Source organism: Chaetodon auriga, chromosome 19, assembly GCF_051107435.1.
Source record: "Chaetodon auriga isolate fChaAug3 chromosome 19, fChaAug3.hap1, whole genome shotgun sequence".
Taxonomy (NCBI): domain Eukaryota; kingdom Metazoa; phylum Chordata; class Actinopteri; order Chaetodontiformes; family Chaetodontidae; genus Chaetodon; species Chaetodon auriga.
Genome location: NC_135092.1, coordinates 19,886,480 through 19,907,807, shown reverse-complemented (window position 1 = coordinate 19,907,807; position 21,328 = coordinate 19,886,480). Strand labels below are relative to the sequence as shown.

Sequence of the window (21,328 nt, the reverse complement as noted above, 5' to 3'; positions counted from 1 at the left end):
CGTTTGACATTTTGGGAAAATTGTTTATTCGCTTTCTTGTTGAAAGAGAAGATTGATACCACTCTCAAATCTGCCTGCTTGGTTTACCTTGGCATAAAGGCTGGAAACAGGGCAAAGTCAGTGCACCTTGCCAAGAAATAGTCCCACACATTAACCCATGTAAAACTGCAAATTCTCATTTTTCACAGTTTTTAAACAAACAAGACACCCAGTGTTCAATAGTGAGCTTTAGGTTTGTTGTTTCTACCTGGTTTCAGTCTATATGCTAAGCTAAGCTAAGCCAATTGCAGGCCATAGCTTCATATTTACAGTAGCTGTAAGAGCGGTATTGATCTTCTCCTGTAACCCTTGGCAAGAAAACAAATCGAAAATGTTAAAAAATGCCTTTCAGAACATCTAATAACTGAGCTTTCCTTGAGGACTTGTTCTCAACCCAAAGGCTTGAACATCTAAAACAAATACTAGCTATTTAACTGACCCAATGGGCTGTCAGGGATGTCGAAAAGAAACCTCTTTCACAAGTAAAGTGACGACTCAATCGTGTTCAGGCTTTAGGTGCAGTTCAGAAAGCATTCAAACACAATGCAGCATCAGACTGGTGAATTAGCAATGATCTGCCATGCAAACTTAACGGGCGCTCACGTAGCTCTTTTACATCTTTCTGAAGATTGGACTTTGTATGGGTCTCTGTTTCATCTCCTTGCTCAATACAGTTTTTGAAGATTTACTGTAGCTGATTTCTCCACTGTACAGTACGTGGGCTGCCAGGTCTTTCAAGAATTTAATTCATGAAGTAGATGAAAAGAGAGAGCCAACACAGAGTTCAACACAAAGTCACTTTATTAAGTTTAGGGGCAGGTGGAGCAACTGAATGAAGGATCGTCCTGATCAGGATATCCTTGTTCAAGTGGATGCTGGCTCTGCCTGGGAAGAGAAACCACGGGAGCGGGAGCGTAAGTGTCTCCAAACAATTACGTCCAGGAATCTGACGAAGCAGATGATCATAAAAAAGCAGCTCCACACATCAAAAGTCAAAATTTAAATTCAAAAATCAAGAAAAAAGTCCCAGAGGGTCTTGAAAGTACGAACCATTTAACTGCACCACCAATTTGCAGTGTATGTCATGTTCCCACTGTCTGTCTGTCTGTCTGTCTGTCTGTCTGGTCATATCATATCATATCATATCATAGGCATTATGCACCAGCTGCTTTGCATTGCACGGTGGTGCGACTTATCCTCTTTTGCAGCCTTTGTTCTGCTCTTGGGGTTGGAAATGTTCTACATGTGGGTGTTTCTCACAATGACGGCTATCCATGTGATCCATGCCAATTTAGCACTGTAAAAGTCATCTCTCATACATCCTTATATATTTTTTTTAACACAGCATCAGATCTTTTTAAATGCTAATCAGTGCGGTCGATGACCACACGGTATGGACGAGACGACAAAAGTCAAACCCACTGTTCCTCAGTTCGCTCCTCTGCCTCCAGCGGTAACATCAGACACACGGTGCAGAAAAGAAAAAGAAGCGTTAGGAGATCTCGAAAATGAATGACAACATAATGACATTACACCAAACATTTTGACAGACCGGAGGACTGTTTGAGGGCAAGTGTCAGCGCGTCCGATCCCGCGAAGGTCACATCACCATCCTGACTGGCAGTCTGTCTGAAACACACTCCGTCCCACGCGGAGGATCCTCTTCACACAGATCTTCTTAATCCTTGGTACAGGTTATCGGATCCATTTTCAGAAGTGTCAGAAGTTGACATTTCTCAATCAAAGATGGCTCTTTCGAAAATGTTTTAGTGGCGCCTCTCGGTAACACAAAAACTAAGTCCTTCTGCTCTTGCTTCCCTCTCGTTCCTCTCTCCTGGTTGTTCCTTGCTTCCTGTCTGTGTGTGCTATTTGGTTTAGCAGAGGTTTTCCTTTAGTAACAGTCCACAACTGAGTTTCCCTGCTGCCCTGTTTGCGTGTCCTCCTCCTCACCGAAGCTTAGCTAGTACACCTGATCATCACTGTTCATGCAGTAAAAGTTCATTATTTGATCTGCTCCACCTGACCTGACTGACCTACCCAAGTTTAGTGAATTCTGAGTCCCGCTCTTCTCTGCTGCAGCCAAGAGTGGCGGTCCTGGGGGACTGGACCTTGCTGATTTCCTCAAGGGCACTGGCCAGAGAGTCCAGGTCCCCCGAGTCCTGGTGCTGGACTTCCCACAGACTCAGAATCACTGATGATGGGCTCTCCTGACATGCAAAGTAGCACAGGTTCCTACAGGCCAGGGAAAACAGAGTATTATAGTAGAGTAGATCACATGGCGAGCAGTAATTGCTGAGAATGAGTGAGAGTGCCAGTTAATAGTGGTTCAGTAATGAAGTGATTGCTCTGCACTGATTATGATAAGAAGGCCAAAGGCAAGACAGTTGTAAAGGGCTGCTGCAGTCATTTAGCATTGTACTTCCATTCTACACTCGGGGGACTCAGAAGAGACAGATTAATGCACATAATCTCGCAAAACATCCTGATTTTTAGTTGCTGATGTGGGCAAACTCCAGTAGCACTGAATCCTAAATTCCCGGTTGCAGGTCGTACAACAGCTGCTTTCATCACATCTGTCCTGCCTCGGTCCTTTCCAACTGCACACCTCCAGTTTGTAATGCAGGCTCTCAGTCCGAGACAACACTGATGACATCACTATGACATCACCAGGGTTATTTTTTTTCAAACAGAAGAGCAGAAGAAGACATTGGGCCCGTCCGAAATTCCATAGCTTGTACTATCGTTCAACATACTTTAGTGTAAATGAATGTTGTCGTTTTTTAAGAATCAGTAAGGAACTGTCAGCCCAGATGAACTAAACTGGTTTGTCTCAAGGTTATCGAAGGTTCGGGTAAACTTCAGCTCCAGCTTCCAGTGTGGACACATGTTTCACTGTATGAAAAACAAGCTGATTTCTCCTCCTCTGCTGCTGTTAGAACACATATCCAACAGAGTGCACTGTTTCCTTACACTGGGATTCCCTTTGTTGCCTTCTCCCACCTTTTCCTCTCGATCCCTCTCTCCCTCTGTGCTCGGATGTTCCCTCAGATTCAGAGAAATAATTACAAAAATCAGCTTAACCTGGTAGAGACATTCCCATTACATGCTTTTTGGTGCGTTCGACTGGGGTGAAAAAACTCTGAAATCCTTTCCCACTCCTCAGTCACAGATGTTTGTTTGCAGACTTGGTTTAAGTGAAATTCCTTAATCACATAGTTTCAGTCACAGTTTCTTAGTTAATTTTTCCCTCTCATGTTTCATGAGGATACTCGCTTTTAGTACTTTTTCCCTCAAGAGCTCGATGGAGCTGGCTGCGCAGAGCTTTGTTCAGACTGCAGGGAAATCAGATTTGTTTTTCAAATCGGATCTTTAAGACGGGCTGTCTGAGTGGATTCGTGTGTCCAGACATCATCAACCTATCTGTGTGGGCTGCTGCGGTCACGACGGAGGTGGCAGTAGCTACACGCGCTCTGATGCACCTCTCTGCAGCCGATGTCGTCGTTGTGCGTGAAATCCGATCTGAGCCGCTGGAGCGTCCCGACGCGTCGGCAGAAGTCGGCAGAGGTCCGACTAGAAATGTGTCTTGCATCCGATTTGCAAAAATCACATTTCATTATGCCAAAAAATGGATTTGTGCTGGCAGTCTGAACAAGGCCACGGAGCCTTCATGCTATCAGCACGTGATTATTTACTTCTCCTCTGAAGCACAAACAGAGATCAGCCCGTACCAAACAACTAAAACCCTCCGCAGCCCACGCAAGTACTGACCTGGCACAACCTCTGGAGAGTTTAGCAGGGGTTGAGGGTTGAGGGATAGAACACATGCAGAGCTGATGCTAATGAGGAGTGCTAACATGAACACATTTTCTTGCCAGAGGCTGGCCTGTCAGCGGTCTGAGACCTTCCTTCAGATTTCTGCTAAACACGGCATCTTCTCTCCAGTTATTCTCAGTGTGCTAAAGCTGGCCCTCACATCTCTCCCCTCTCCCTCTGCGCATGTGTTTCTCGATCTATAATGAAATCAGCAGTGTGGCGTGTTACTGAGGGCTGGTTGGTGATGGAAGATTAGGGTTGACACGGTGCCTAAATTCCAGATTAAAAATAGTATTCAAAGTGGAGAGACCTGAACACGCAGCAGTCCTGCTTTCTAGTCGTTATTCTGTAACAACAGCGAGACGAAACAAAGCGGCTGAGTCATGTATCTGAGCTTGTGTGACACACAGATGACTCAACAATAGGTAAATGACAATTGCATAAAATGAAGAATGAATATGAAATGCGGGATTCAGAGTGCCAGAACTCATACCTGTCAATGTGGAGCTTTTGAGCCAAGAGCTGCCAGTCCTTCCCCTTGGCATTAGCGGTGTCAAAGGTGGCGCTGATCCGCTGACGGATGGACAGGGGGATCTTAAAGGCCCTTGACCCTGTCTGCGAGGTGATGGTACAGTCTGACTGAGTGAAAAAGGGAACCGCTCCCTTTTCATTCTGGTAGCGAGAACAGAAAGGAGAGAGGTGTGAGGGAGATCGTGATGCTGCAGCTGAAAATCTCAACACGAAGACGAGGACAAGGATCAAAACAATTTGCAATCTATACATGAAAAGCTCCCAGAGAGGCTCATTAAGCGAGCTCTTAAATCAAATCAAGAATTAGTCAGTGTAATAAAAGAAGCTACTGGGCTGCATGGCTGCCCACGCAGCGAGCACACGCTGCCTCTCTCTGCCAGCGCCACTCACTTCCACCACGGACGTGTAGACCTGTAGTATCTGCTCCTCGCCTTTGACCTGTCGGACGCTGATCTTGCAGGAGAGCTGAGACGAGGAGTGGCTGTATCGCTCCAGAGAGAAGGCACACTGCAGGGGACGCTGGTTACTGGCCCACACCTGAGAAAAGGAGAACTCCTGCGGGGCGAGGGGAGGCGGAGGGCCGACAGGGAGAGCGATGAAAGGATTAGGCGGAGGAGACAACAGACTCATTAAATCCCTGCGAAAGATGTTCGTTACCCGAGTCCTGCTTTGCCACCCACTCTGCTGTTTACCTGATTAGTTAAGAGCGAACGAGTGGCCTCTTTAGCCAATCGATGACGTAACCTAATCAAGCAGTTTACGCATCAGAGCACCGACGTTAAGGGGTGTCCTGTTAACACGTGAAAGAGCTGAAGTCATAAGTGCAAAAATAAATCTAAAGACATTATTTTACTTACTGCTGCCCGGGAGAAATAATTACTTTACCCTACAGCGTGGCTCGTCTCACATGCATTCATTAGGCGGATAATATTACAGACCTAAGCCTACATTATCAGCTGAAGTAGTCCATGTAATGACACAAAATCATCCCTTTCCAGTAAATGTGGAGCCTGCAGCATTAAATTCAGACTTTCCGAGCCATATTTACCGCATTGGCTTCTCATGTTTTCTTTATCCAAATTCTGGTACTCCCAGTATGCCAATCTGTTAGATCAGGGACAGTAATGTGATTAAGGAATTAGGACAGAGATGCCTTAATTTACCCAGATTGCACTGCACTTCCCCTGAAAGTGGTTTCTGGGAAACCAAAAGTCACAGAGCTTTTGGGGTGAATGGAATATAAAAGGCCAATTTCGACTTCCATTACTAACTACTGCGTGACCCAGACAGTGAGAACAGGTCAAAAACACTGCTTTACAGATGAATCATCCCCTCTTCAGATCCATCAGACAGGAGGATGGCTACTTGTAAAAGCCTCCTTTGGGCAAGAGTGATGTCTGAATGAAAGCCCTCAGTCATCTTCCCCATAGGACCCTCATATAGCGGCTCTTCCCACTCCAAGAGAACCTTGTTAGTATTCTGGGGCCACTATGGTGGTCTAATTCTGCTAATAGGATGTCACTGGTGGAATAAACATCACAGGGCAGGGAAGAACATGCAGCATGTAGACCCCTAGGAGGATAACTAGGAGATGTGTGGGTGTGTGTGCCTGCCTGGCAGTCATAATTAATATTGTAAGGGTGTGTGTGTGGGTGAGACAGCTAGCCTTAGTGATCTCCTGCTGTGCCCTTGCTGCTGTCCTTTGACTTTGATGTGACCAAGTAAAAAATGGGAAACTGGCAGAGTTGGAGCCTGAGAAGATAAAGGTGCACAGCTTGGTTCCAGATCCGCGAAGCTCATTTTAAATCAGAGCCGAGACGCACGTGTAGTAAACCTGATCGCCGCTTCACTCTAACTGACACAAAGTCACAGATATAAACTGTCTACCTGGCAGGTGGTGAAAGGCTTGATGCTCCAGAGTAACTGTGGGACGTCCTGGATGGACACCTGGAGGCTGAAAGTGTTTCCCCGGAACAGCATCATTTTCGGCTCCTCCAGCAGCCGCCCGCCCCTGCTGTGCTCGCCCACTGCCACCTCCTGATAAGGAAAGGTGTGGGTTGTTTTTTTGGGAGGTGGGCCAGGGATTAAAGGAAGCAGAGGAAAAACGGAAGATATATTTATCTGGTTGTGGACCAGCCTGGATTCAGGTTCAACACAGATAAAACTAAACGTTTCTGCTGACAAATCACAAGAATCTATGATAAACTCACACATCTGAGCCTCATTTTCATGTGTTATCTAAAGAGTTGAATTAAAAAAAAGGCAAACTTTAAAGAGCTGAAACAAGTAGCTGATTAATCAGATTAATCGTCAACTACTTTGACAGTCCATGAATCATTTTCAAGACATTTTTGACACAAGGAAAACGAACTATCAGCGCAGACTGACAGCTGAAGAGGGGAAACGCATGGACTAAATACACAAGAGGCTAATTGACTAATGAAGCACAGGTGATACAGAAAACAGGCGGGAAAACATAGGCAGGAAGTAAAATCAAACACGACACATGAGGAGAGTCACCTTCAAAATAAAACAGGAAATGGATGAAGCAAAACCCTAAAACATAACAGTTAGTTTAAGCCTCCTGATTGGAGGAGTCTCTGTGGATTGAATGCAGGTTTTGGACATTTAATCAGACAAAACAAACACTTTGAAGACGTCAGCTTGGGCTCCAGGAAGTTGGATGGATTTCTGTTTTCTAACATTTTATAGATCAAATGATTAATCGATTAATTGAGAAAGGAAACAGCAGATTTACTGATAATACTCGTTACTTGCAGCCTTAATCTTGCAATTTCACTGGCTGGATATGAACTTCCTTTTCTAAAAACTTTCACCAGAATCAAATCCCTGGAAAGGGCTTCAGAAATGTGACCAAATAAAAGGGAAAGAACTATAAAAGCTAATATCCAAAGTAAGAGTTTTTGTTGAGTTGGAAACCTCGACTTCTATCTGTCACTGCTTTTTACAGACTGCAGAAACGCTGTGACCATGATATAAAAAAAAAAATCAACTCTAAATGAAACCTAAAAGCAGAGTGGCGCACTGTGCATTTTTAAGCTTTCACTACGCATCCACAGTGATTGGCCCTTAAAAGGTGAAAAGCTCAGCGGCGGCCCCAGAGAGCCGCTGCTGCTCACAAAGCATAAACAGACACGAAAAGCATCAAACAGCATGCTGCACGAGTCCAGAGCCCAAAAATCAGATAAAGACAGCAGCCCGGACTCTTAGCCAGACATACTGGTTGTAAACAAAGACGAGACATAAACAGAGAAAAAAATCAAAAGTCTTTTGTCAATATTCTACTTTTTGGCCTCCTGCTTTGTGATAATATAATTTTTCCAGCTCTGTGGAGAACACTGACGTCTGTGCGGTGGTCTATACTTGCATGCTTGTGTTTACATTTTCTATATCTTGGGACTGCAGGGAGGGGTGGGGTTGTTTGAGCGCTGTATGCGAGGTGTTTATCCGCTCCAGCACGGGGGGGGGGGGGGGGGGGGCGCGCAAAGCATACAGGCTGTCTGCAACCTGATCAATTCCTGCTGCAAACTCGCAGGGGAAATTAATTGTCGTATGAAGCACAAATAAAAGCCGGCAAAAAAAAAAAAAGAGCAAATGAACAAATAACCACGTCTGACTGATGGAGAGGTGGAGCGAGTTGGCTCTTGGCACCTACATCCAATTTCTCTTTGTTCACATGCAATTCTGCCTCTCGAATGAAGCCAAAAGGAAGCAGGGCGAGAGGCTGGACGGGACAACTGTCAGCGCTACTTCAGAAAAGCCGTGCGTGTTTCATAAAGAAACAAATTACTCTTGCAAAAAAAAAAAAAAAAAAAACTTTTTGGCTGCAGAGCGCTTGAACAAAAAGAGGTGCGTTTGTGCTTTTGACGGTGAGGTCGAGGGCAAAACTTTCCACAAAGCAGCGCTGAAGAGCAGGATGATGAAGTGGTGCTGCACCCGACACCGCGGCTCATTTTAACGCGTTCCAATACTTGTCATGTGGAATGCAACGCTGAAACACATTTAATTAACAGAGAGCAAATTAAATTACGCAAAGAAAGGGCAGAGAAGCAACCTTGGAGCATCTGTTGTCTTTGTAATTAAAAGTCCCTCTTTGTCTCCCAGTCATCAAGCATCTCCCAGTGGCAATGTTACCGAGCAGGCAGATCTTCAGTGGAGCACGAAAAAACCCAGACAGCAATTCTTCCAGGCAAAACCACCAGCCGCACCACCAAGCCCTCGCAATTAAAATCTCTTATGTCATATATTTATATCATGTTATGGTGCATATTTCAGTTCTGTTGGAGGCTCTATGGACGGCGATGTTCGCCTGCCAGTCGCTCGGCAGGTCTGTCCGCCTCCAGACTGAAGTCTCTGTATCAGGACTGCCGACTGGAGCTCCTCTGACTGTCCCTCAGGTACCACCATGACACTGACATTTGTTATTTTGAGGGAAATGTCAGGAAACTATTGGATGATTTGCCATAAAATTCGGTAAAGACATTCATCTCCAGCGCAGGATGAATTAAAATGACATCAGTGATGCCTTAATTTTTAACCATCACCATGTTTCTTCAGTTTGACTCAACCCAGTACTTTGTTTCTTGACTAAATATCCACAAAAATAACGAGATTCAGACTCAGCCGTGCTCAGTTTAGTGCTCATTAGCACACGTTTGCATGCAATGGTGACAGCAGAAACATGAATTGCCAAACATGGGCATGATAGCATTGTCACTGTGAGTGTGCTAACGTTGGCGTTAAGCTTCAAGTGCTGCTGTGCCAAAGTGAAGTTTCTTTCTTTCTCACAGAAACTGTTTCTTTCATGACCTGTCATGGTAAAGTAAAATGAAATCAATCAAAACTATTGAATTCTAAGCAAATTTCTCTGTCTTATGACATCGCATCCGCCCCGGCTCTTCCTTCTGCGTCCTCCCTCGTACCTGAAACGCATGCGGCGTGTCGTCCACACAGTAGACCCTGAGGGTGAAACCCAGAGAGTTGCTGGTGTCCGGACTGCCAAACACAGCCAACCTCAGCCGCTTGGCCGCCTCCTGGTTCAGCGGCTCCCCCGTCAGGGCGTAGCGACCCGGATGCTCCAGCAGCACGTGGCACCTCTGGGCCTCCAGCAGACAGTAGCAGGACGTGCTCTCCTCATCCACTGACATCACTTCCTTTTGGGGGGACGAGACATCAGGAGAGACCAGATTTGGTTAAGCTGCATTAAGCACGTATTCTTTGTTAGAGGGTAAAGCATGAAGACTCAGTACTGGAAGGATGCTGGTGATTTCTGATTTTTAGCTGTACACAGCGGCGCTGGGCACACTGCTTCCTGATTGCTAACATTTCAATTACTGCCATGACTTTGTTTGCGAAGGGAAAAAGAGGATTTAACTTCCACTGAAAGCTGAGCTCCATTCAGCCTGTGTAATGTGAGCAATGCTACTTTATTATTCTATCTATTATTTATTAGCTTATCACCCGCAGAAAAACAGACACAAAGAAAATAAATGGTAATGCAGTTATGTAACAAGCCATGAGAGGCGTAAGCGACTGTGTTAAGGACGCTATTAAGACACCTCGCAGACGGTAAAATGGAACTTTCTCTCAAACACTGACTCAGAATCAGGAACTGTACAAACCTGAACGACGGCCAAATGAATAATCACACATCTCACTAAACAGATGGGGATACAGTAACACTGACAAAACGGATTAGCGGGGTGCAGTTGTATCCGATGGCCAATTGCTCTTCATCATGCGTTCAAGCCGCCCCGAATCACCTTTGAAACGTAACTGTGACCCACAGGTCCCCTCTGCATATGGCATGGCTGAGGCATATCAGGCAATGCAGGGTAATTTAGTGGGCCACAGATTCCTAAACCTGCCCCATTAGTGCTGCAGCAGACATGAAGGATCTCCATGACATAGCTCATCCCCGCCAGGCAGCCGGGGAGAAATGATGGAGTCAAACTCTGGCAGTACAAAAGTGCAAGCCTTAATGGGAATGGCACTGAGAGGCAGACGGAGCGAGAGAGAGGGGAAGAGAGGAAGACAGAGGGGGAGAGAGACCTCCATCTCCCATTATATCACTAATTCCAGAGATTAGGTTTTGAGTGAGCATCCGTTCCTAAGATAAAGGGCTCATTATTTCGCGGTGGCAGAGACGGGTCACGGTGTAACATTTTCTTGGAGAACATCTCTTCTTTCTCTGAACCTGTCTGCATCCGTCGCTCCGTCTCCTCCCCCTCCTCCGACTCCCTCTCTCCTTTCCGGTGGCACATGGCTCCCGTCAGTGATGGGTCTTTTGATAGCTCCCTTTTTGTGCAACACGACTGCTGGCAAATTACATCTGTGTAAATGTCACACAGAGTGAAAGGACCGGGCTGGGACAGAGCCACAGGCGCTCCGAGGTCACGCAAACTCGGCGGCTCCGGGGTCACTCTGCCTCGATGAGGTCCCCAAAGCTTTTTGATGAGGTTAGTTAAACATTAAAAGAGCATCTTAGATATGTCTACTCTGCCGAGAAGGCACAAAAAAGGGATAGAGGGTGTCGGCGTCGAGGCCGGGCGTCTGAACGAGTCTCTGTGAGACTGTGAAGTAGCTCCACAGGGCAGAGTTGAGGGACATTTCAGAGGTGTTATTTTACTGACGTGAGAAGAAAATCTCTCAGCAGCGATCGCAGCAGTAGCACTTTATTGTATTTATGGCAATAAAGCCTTGAATCTTTTAAGAAGGACACTTGGCAGTTTTTTTCTGTTTCTGACCTCACATTGATGCAGCGAACTAGACTGAGGACATTAACCTGTGACGGTTTTTCACGAGAATCAGTTCGAGTGTAAGCAAATGTCATCTGTAACGAAGCTAAACGACTGTGTGTCAATGACTGGTTCTTTGTGTCTATGTCATTATAACACGCGTCGCTGTGTTTTACCTCTGGCTACAACTCACTCACCAGGACGAAGTGATTTCCCAAATGGTCACTTGATCGAGATGAAAATTATAATGTCAAAGCAGCTGCGTCTGTTTGGTGGAGAGCGTTTTCTGCAAGTCACACAAATCTAAATTCAAAAATTAAATATTCATCTCACTGGTAGTTATTGTCACCGCCGCCCCAGTATAGTGATTGAAATGACACATATTCCCTCATGTCTTTGTCTAAACTTATTAAACTCCTGATCCAATGCAGCTGGACCTTGCAGGATTATAATAGCGTAATGAAAACACAACAGACATTTCATTACAGTTCTGCCGTATAATAAATACCAAAAAACAAACAGACAAACAGAAGCCATGTGCAGTATGCACAAACATAATTGTGTTTTTTCTCCTTGTAATGTAAATTCTGCTTTTTTTGTGTTCAAATTTCACGAACGGCTGCAATTCAGAATTCACAGATTCACGATCGAGCGACGCTTCAAAATACCATTATCATTAAACTGGAAGAGAAAGGGATGTTTCGCTGACTAGCAGCCATCATTTGCATTTGGTCTGACATTTCTTTTGGATGTACAACATGACAGCATGAGGTAGAGCTTGAAAGGCTGAATTTTATGCAGAATGACGAATCTGAGCTGGCAACCCTGAAATCGGCTCCGCGCTTGCTTGACTACACTGCAGGATGAAAATTTTCATCAAAGTAAGTTGCAGCAGTTTTATCAGACGGTATTGATATTCAGGCGCTGGGGAAAGTTGTGTGTTTGCACTTGTTAACATTCTGCATTCATGCTGCAGTGGAGAATCCGGACCCGATAATTACGGCCGAAGCTGAATAGAAACGGCTCACCTCCCACTTGTTGTCCTGCGTTTGTCTCTTTAGCCGAATGGTCCAATTATCAGCAGCAACCTCGGCGCAGTGGGCGATGGTCATGGCTATGGGACAGGACAAGTCGAGGCCGGGCGGGCCGTACGTCACCGCGGGGCTCAGAAAGATCTCCGACCCCTCCTCGGACACGGAGCTGCACACACACAGAGGAACACGTGTTAAAACAACAAATCTCATGACGTGAACTTCTAATGAATCACGGCTTAAACGAGCACTCAGGTAGCAGAGTGTGACCCCTGCCTATGACTGAAGTAAACTCAAACCCTTGGACACTCATAATGAATCAATCCCTGACTAGCTGACACACAGACACACAGATAGAGGAAGATTAAAGCACCAAGACTAATGGACAGTGGGGCTAGGGAGGACAGGCTTTAGCACCCAGCGTGTAAGCTTCGTGGGTCGATGGAGCTTATGAAGCCTGCTCTGGCCGGCCTGGTGACAGATTAGCTGGGCCAAGCTGCTCTTGGCCGGGGGCCCAATCTTGGCTGGAAGCCCTGAAGACTGAGAGCAATCAATGGGACCACCATCAGTCATGCAGTTGGCCCGGCTGGACACCTCACATATACAGGACACAATATTGGTGCTGTTGTCATTTGGAGCAGCATGGATATTTCTCAGCATCATTAATACAACAGCAGCAGGGACAAACCCCTGACATGCAGGCACAGATGCACCCACACATCTGCACAGAGGCACAGGAGACACCAACAGAGCGAGAGTGAGACATCACAAGTATAATTTTTATAGGTTACACCTCATAAACGCACATCAACACCGTGCTACGCGACTCCATTTATAGCCAAGTCAAACGCCGTGTCCCAATTCCATACTAAGTATCGTGAGTACTATACAGGAGTATTCACATCAACAAAGCAGCGTTCAAACGCAGGGCTTGACCGACCTCAATCAATGCCTGTGGTGCATTCTTTGCTGTTCGTGCATAATGTCAAAAAAGCATTAGTAACACTTATTTTAGCGCATTATTCCCCAATAAATCACTGCAATAAATTGGGAGTTAATCAATTGTCCATCACTATTTCCTAGATGTCTTGATTTGTTTGGCCTGCTCAGTGATATAAAACAAATCCTCACATTTAAGAGGCTGGAGGCAACAATTGTTTGGCATTTCAATAGATTTTCTGTCGACTAATTGTTCCAATTACTGCAGTATGTCATGAATACTAGCAGCAGCATTGAGTTGGTAACTTTAAGAAGAAGCAACACTTCCACTGCAGCAGGGCGTTTTCATCGTTTCCATCCCTGCAACAATTACCTGTAAGAGGCATGACAAGTGTTTAATGAAGAAGACGAGGTGGGAAGGTGAGGTGTGATGTACAAGCACGTGTGCGTGCTGAGCTGCTAGCGCTCCCACGGGGCACCGCGTGTGGCTGAGGTACTTTGACTCCTGTTATTCTACCCGTTTCTTGTGCTGGTGAGTGCTGTGTGAAACTTTATTCTTCATTATGCTGTTACCAATCAACACTAAAAAATTAAAAGAGGTTATGAGCCGCTGTCTAAAAATAAAATCATACATCCAGACAGCAGTGCAGCTGCACTTTTGCGCTAATCAGCCCCAGGCTAGGAGGAAACCAAGGTTACCTGCTGCTGAGACGAAGGTAATTATCCAGATTGCCTGTGAGCAAAGATTAAAGATGGTTATTTAGCATCTCTGATTGTGGTTGTGAGAACAAAGAGGTATCACTCCAGGTTGATGGTTTAAGTGCAGATAGTAGATTGAGGTTATTAGTTACATCTTGTCTTATATGTGAGGCGCGTACAACACGCCTTTCACACAGTAGCATCCACATGACGTTCATTCTTTATCCTTTCCTCAGTCCACAATTATAAAAAAAACATTTTGACAATGCCTCATTAGTGTTTGACAGTCTGTCTCTCAAGCTCTCACACAATTACGGGGTCAGAAAATTGCAGCTGCAAAAATGAGCTTTAGAGTTTTCATCGCAGTTAATATATGTAGAGCGTCGGTGGAGGTGGATGAATTAAATGTGTGGCGCTCACAGCGATGAAAAAAAAATCCCCTTTTCTGAAACAGCGTCCTTGTTGCTCTGGATGTAATCCACAAAGCGATGTGAACGGTGTTGACAGTCCTTTAACTTGAGTAAAATGTGAATACTCAACAGCCAAGGCTATCAATAACTACTGTTAGCATTTTATGGTAGGCAGGTAGCCAATAAAAAAAAGGCGCTTCAAGCAACTTATTAGATTTTTGGCAGCTCACTCTGCAGCCACAAAAGGCTTGACGCAACGATTTCACACATGCAGTAGAACTTTCCAAGATCTGGATGTTGGTTCACCTTTAATATTTCACTCAATACAAGCAGCTGATAGCATCGCTGAAGTGTAAGCACACATTTCAAGCACAAGCTACTTAAAGAAGCACTAATCAATATTTCTATGTGAACAACGGGTCAATATTGACTGTGTGCAATGCAAAATGTGTCGCTGTTAGTGAGCCAACCCCAAAGCTGTCACTCGACTCTGCAGTTTTTTTAATGTCTTTGAATTCATTGTCTGGATTGTGCACAATTTAACCGTTTTGGTTTGTTCTCGCTGCACTTTCAGCAGCAGCAGCAGGTCGCTGTTTTCACTGAAAATACTCTTTAAAGTCATTGTACAAAACCTGCCCAGCACCAAACAGCAAAACTGCCGACAAGCTGGAGAACACAGAGGAGCATTTATCAGCTCATTTCCCTCAGGAGTAAGTACAGATGAGTATTTGTTAGCTGACCAGTGATGCAACTCATGCTAATGTTGCTCTGTGTTTGCTGGATGTGTAAACAAACAGCTGTTTACTTACATGTTAGTCGCAGCTGTATGAGGTGTTAATAAAGCAGTGTTGGCTGGTTGCACAGCCCCCAGGCAGCTACAAATCATTGAGGGCAGGTTTTATGGGGAATATAAGGACAATATCTGCATTTGAGAGTATTAGCATGAGATATAGTTGGTCAGCTCAGTTGGTGCAGACAGTAAAGATGAACAATAACTAATCACAGTCACAAGGCTTGACCTGTGACCTCTTGGATATAAAATGTCAATGTTGTCATAATTAGCATATGAATTCTTGACCACCAACATCTAATCAGTTCAAGACATTTGTGCCTAATTTGAGATGAGGTGTGTTCCTGAGAATGGGACGGATGAGGGGTGGCGGTGACCTTCACCTTTGGCCTTTGACCACCAAGATCCAACCGTTTCATCCTCGAGTTTAAGGGAACATTTGGGCCAAATTCATGAGATTTTTCGTTCATGAGAGTGGGACAGCCTGAAAACACACAAAACCGGCACAGAGGCATGAAAACAACCATCGGAAATTTAAAAGGAAGCTTAGTCTGAGGCAGGTCTGATTGACGCTGTGGAGAAATAGGCCCCTCACTGCAAAATAGGCTCAAAAAAACGAGGACGACGCTGCTCGGCTCATTCGCTCAAACTTGTGTGAGTCGCTTCATACAGCCGTATTTTGTCACACACTATGACTGTGCCCTTGGACTACCCAGCGTCCCCCGCTGAGCTGGAGAAGATCACACACAAAACAACCTCGTAAAGCCCAGGGGATGAACGGAAAGCTCCTGCGAACACCTGAAACCGAGCCAGAGCCGATCGATTCCCATTCTTCGCAGAGGAAAGCGTCGTCTTATGTAAATGGCCGAGGTTTGAATGGGAAGAAAGGATCCAATTTCTCTCGTGGACTCCGCGGCTGTCAGAAGATAGGCTTTGACTGACAGCTCAGTGGTGCGCGGCTCCTGCAGCTTCTTAAACGACAGCCAGAGAAGTAAACAGCATCAGGCTTATCAGAGCAAAGCAGGAGCCTGGAGGGCAGCGGCTCGGCTGAATTGGAGAGACTTCAGGCAGGGAAGGGTATAACCGGCCCCTGACCGAGGTCTCAGCCACAACCTCTACGCGACCTTTGATCTGTGTCTTTAACCTGATGACCTCCGGCACTTAACGGGTGGGTGGAGGCGACCACGGCTGAATTTCAGATGGCCCGAAATGTCACTTCTGATTCTCCCTCGGATGCAGAAATCGAATTTCATTGAGAGGCGCAGGCGGTTAGCTGTAATGTTAAGGTGATATCTTGCTAGCAGCGTTTCACACAGACCTGCTGACACATTGATACTGTCTGCCATAAATCAAGAACATGTCCAAAAACTGACTTCTGGTTGTCAGATAGCTGTTGAGGCTCTGTTGCAAAAAAAAGGCAAAGGTATTAGACTGCCTTTCAAACGGCTCTTATCTATCACGCTGTTTTCTCCTTAAGTAATAGCTTTGTGAAAACCTCGACGGCAGAGTCACAGGTATAGACTCCCGCTGGCAGGCAACAGTCATCTAAACTTTGTGGCATATCACGTTCTGTTGAACTGAAAACCAAATCAATATCACCCATCATCATGACTTCACAATTTCCACCACTCTAACCAGTCATGATGGAAGGAGATATTGTCACAGTTATGTCTACAAACACAAAACAGGCTACCGGAGTCGTGGAGTGTGTCTTTCTCTGCTGAGACAGTCGCTTAAGGCAGTAATGCAATCTGTCTACAGCTGCCAGTGCATTTGTGACACATATGTCCTCCCCTGTAGTTTCTGCAAGATGAGCAAGGATCCCATGCTGGGTGGGAATATGCCCGCATCTGTACTGTATGTGTGCACAGCACACGTGACTGCACGCTTGTGGTGCCTGTTCGGCAAAGAGAGGAGGAGACGATGTGGCGGAAAGAGGGACGAGAGATGCTGCGTGACGGGCTGAAAGATTAAAAGAGAGCAGACTAAGAAGCAGACTGCATCGCCTCAGCGAGTCCCTCACCTGCTGTCCTCCTGGTTGATGATCATGTACATTTCCCACGTAGTGTCTTCTGTGATCCCCCCATGAGGCACCAGCAGACTGATACCTGCAGAGAAGGAGGCATGCAAAAACTGATCAACACACAGCCAGACATGCACACATGACACACACACACGCACACACACACCTGCTCTGCTGTCAGGTCTCTTTACTAAAGGTGACAGCCAGAGAGGTGACGGCCCCAGAAAAAGGTGACGGAAGCAAGTCCCGAAGGCCTTGTGAATCAATGCTGCCAGCAGTCTCTTTGTCACAATCACGCACACAGACTGTCTCGTTCTTTAACAGAAACACACACATACACACATACACACATATTCTCCTGTATGATAAACAATTACTGCCAATCTACGCTGCAGCAGATAAAGCCCCTCGAGGGACAGCATGATGAATGTAGGCCACGGGAAGGAGCTGCCTGAATAACGTGCTAGATTGAGCGTCACAGCTTTACATTACATACATTAGTTTACACTTTTTCTTTAAAATGTTGAAGCTTAAACTGGAAAGATGACAGAGGGTTGACACGTGGCCGTGGCTCGAGGAGAAGCTACACGCACACACAGACACACATAAAGAAGTATAGATGCTAAACATGATGTATTTACTATGAAAAACTTTGCGTATGCTGAGAAATGTTGATTGGGTTTGTCAGGATGCGCCTGTCGGTTAAAAATGCCAATGCTGTCCGACTTCATCACTTCAGTAAATAATGCATTCATGTTCATGTTGCTTTCGATCGATGACATTTCCACATTTTCGCCGCTGACAAGGTCAAACAACTTCAGAGTGCTGCTGTGCTGTTGTTCCAACGTGCCGCGTGACACAGACCTCAGCTCCTCTCTCTCGGTTCTGGGTTCATGTTGGAGGAATTCGCACACAGGAATGTGTCGAATAGAATTTCCCCGCCGTGGCCTCACCTGTGTTCGGTACCACCAGCCTCCCTCCAGCATGACCAAACACTGCGGTTGCTTTGTGGAGAGGCCTGCTGGGAGGCAAAGAGACTTGTGGAGTGAAGAGGTTTTTGCCTCTTCTGCCCAGCGTCGTCCCCACTGCTCTGTAGTCTGGAGCCAGGCCCCGTGGAAATGTCTGAGGGTGGGACATGACATGGTACTCTGCCCTCTCTGCCACCCCTGGAGATACGATGAAAAGGGCTTTTTTGCAGTTCAACAAACTCAGATTGTCAACGTTAGACCAAGAGGAAAGACAGGAATATAACTCCAACAGCAGTGTAGACACATACGTAAAGAGAAGAGGAAAGCTGTTCACAGAATACCTGAAGTTAAATAAAACCAGTCATTCTCCAATCGACCGTTCGACGCCCCAAACAGCACTCATCCAATCATAGCTCAACAACCGAAACTCAGTCAGCCTGTCAAGCTTTGGATTTCCTCACAAGCTGCAGCAGAAGTCAGGGGGCTGCAGCGAGAGTGACATGCAGAGCGTGGAGGGTGGCGTCTTTTATTTGACCTTTCCAAACCCCAAAACTCAAGGGTGGAGTTGTGAGGAATGGATTAGTCCGCTCCTTTATCTGCTTTAACATGAGCTGCAAACGTTAGCATGTGCAGCTATCTAGCTTATTAGCTAGAGAGGTAACCGTGTGCTTCCTTCAAGGCCACGGAGCGTCCCTTAATTAACCTCATTAGTTTTTTTTGTCTTGCAATTTACATTTAGACTCTGTTTTCTCTTTTCTTTCCTCTGTGCACATGCAGCTTTCAGTCTTTCAGCATCATCATTTGTACTTAATGCAGAGTTGTAAATCTGATGCTGATACCTCTGTAAATTGTAAATTGCACATGTGTGGTGCCAGAACGGAAAGCTTGACAGGTTGGCCAACAGTAATTAAATGTGACGTGTCTTAGCAAACGGTCAATTCGTGATGCCCTCTAAGCTGATGACCTTTTTTCTTTGTATGACAGCTTTCTTAGGGATTGATTTATGGGAAAAAAGGTTCAAAACAAGCTGAATTATCCATCTGATTGGAACAGCAGAACGATATACTGCCCTGCCATTCCTGTCTTTCCAGAAGCAGTTGACCACCACAGACATGGGCCCTCAAAACAATTCTATTTTCTGACCTTTGACCTTGAGATCAGGCAGTGGGTCAAGAAGCGAGCGCTCTGCCATCAGCTCCTTGTCAATGGAGTCCTGAAAACACATGGGGCTGGTGTAGGTACGCGACACTGTCAGATCAGGTTGCATGGATGAATTAATAAGCAGGGGGTTCGCTGGAAAACACACCAAGAAAAAAGCAAATCACTGTCAGCAATTAGACACCTTCAAGCAGGGCGACACATTGAACTAGACTGCCACTATCAGCAGGGATAAATGTCATGATGATCTGTCTTCATCCAGATGTGGCTTTTACCAAACATCATAACCATGGAGGCAGGAATGCAGACACTGTTTGCACCAGTGTCTCAGATAAACGTGACAAATAACAGCAGCTGGGGTGTCAAAATATGCTTCAATTTGTTGTCACAGTGGTTTAAAAATCTGTGTAAATAACCTGAAATATTGCCACTGAATCACAGTATGTTATGAATTCAGTAATATAGTTAATTATGTGAATATTCATATTTTTCTTTACATGTCCGAGGCGATGCTGCAGCGACAGCCAGCGATGCTCTGAATGTGTCTGTGCATGCACGCTGCACCGAACTAAAGCTCACAGCATCTATCACCATCGGTCAAGAGACACAGAACAGAGAAAGTTATTAAAGAACATATTAACTTTATGATTTATTATAGAATTATGGGGGGTAAATCTGTTTATCGTGAGGTGAAATTGTTTTGCGATTAATGACTCGTTGACATTGTTTCAGCGAGCATGAAATGACAGTGAAGATACGGCTAAGCACACAGCGTGGCTCCTCTTCAGGAGCACCGAAATGTACATTGCCAATTAATTTTGTCGGGAATTAGGTGAGCTGTTGTCACAGTGACTCATAATCAAGGACGTGAGCGCAAAAAGAGGAGATAAATGAAATCATGACTGTGTAAATAGTGTGGCGGCGTACAGCAGCCTGCAACATATAAGGAGGGGAGGACATGCTGGATTTTATGGAGGTTTGGCTGTTTTAGACCCCCTATCAAGGGGAACAGGGACCAAGATTAAAGCTTTCCCTGCCTACTGCTGTGTTATCAAAATGAACTTTATTATACCCTGCTGAGAGCTGCTGCTGTGGCGACCCATAATGCCAGCCTTGTAAAAATATGCCTCAATCTGTGGGGCAAAACACACCACGCCTCTGAGCTCTGATGTTTCGAGACCGCAAATGCTCCATTCGGGGGGGAGAAAAAAATATGAAAACACCGATAAATTACATTTTTAATTTTGGATTCATGAATAATTAACTTAGGTTTTGTTATATGTAACATAAAACCAGCCGATAATGCCACAAACTCATTACCCTGATGAGGTACTTCTTGTTCAACACTTTGCTTGAGTTATGGCTCCACAGAAAGTCTAAGTAATAATAGATAAGAGCTGTAAATTTGTTTAGGACACAATATGTGCTTGTTACCACAAGTGTTCAGTGAGCACTCATTGCTCGTGGCACACTGATGTTTGCAATAAAGCAATAAATGCACAGTGTGCTTCATTGATTAAGTTTTATTCTCTGCGTTATAGGACATTTAGTGCACTGCAGCACAGACAGAGGAATCTCCACAAGGCTCAAGTGAACAAACTGAAAAATTAAATGCAGTCATTTTGGCCCCTAAAGCATTTTAATAATTCATTTTGTTATATCACAATGCAAAGAAATGTATGCATAATTCATGTATACACACACAAATACATATAAGTACGACACAGTAAGGCTTGAAATCACACACAGTGATATTAATACGTGAGCACATTTACACTATTTGAATGAAAATCCTTGTAAGCAACTCGATTCAGCATCCTTTGGGTGTGTGTGTGTGTGTGTGTGTGTGTGTGTGTGTGTGTGTGTGTGTGTGTGTGTGTTGTATGTTTTTTTTCACCCATAGAGCGAAGCTGAAAAATGAGACCTGTGTCTGGTCTCCCGTCCTCATTCGGGCGCTGCTGTTATATTTGGAGGAGACTGACACTTCATTTATATCATAATGTCATTTCACTGTTTTACCCGGAAAAACTGCAGATTTAATTTGACTTTCTGCAGATTTTTATTGTCTTGTGAGATGTCAAAGTAATTAAAATAGCACGATTGCAAGAGAAGTCATAAAGCTGCTTTTCAGTTTGCTACTTTATTAAAAGGACATCAATCAAATCCTCA

The 21,328-nt window shown here is 45.1% G+C and overlaps 1 protein-coding gene across 1 annotated transcript in view; it reads right to left on the bottom strand.

Moving 5' to 3' along the window:
• Positions 1–817: 817 nt before the first annotated feature.
• LOC143337931 (netrin receptor UNC5D-like) overlaps positions 818–21,328 on the bottom strand; it is a 145,628-nt gene continuing 125,117 nt past the window's right edge. Inside the window, exons 10-18 of the mRNA XM_076757947.1 lie at positions 19,145–19,294; positions 17,987–18,199; positions 17,034–17,118; positions 12,170–12,341; positions 9,327–9,557; positions 6,271–6,420; positions 4,774–4,938; positions 4,346–4,524; positions 818–2,271 (exon numbers count right to left, since the gene is read on the bottom strand). Of these exons, the coding sequence (XP_076614062.1) occupies positions 2,073–2,271; positions 4,346–4,524; positions 4,774–4,938; positions 6,271–6,420; positions 9,327–9,557; positions 12,170–12,341; positions 17,034–17,118; positions 17,987–18,199; positions 19,145–19,294 (1,544 nt within the window). The 3' untranslated portion in view covers positions 818–2,072. The remainder of the gene's footprint in view (positions 2,272–4,345; positions 4,525–4,773; positions 4,939–6,270; positions 6,421–9,326; positions 9,558–12,169; positions 12,342–17,033; positions 17,119–17,986; positions 18,200–19,144; positions 19,295–21,328) is intronic.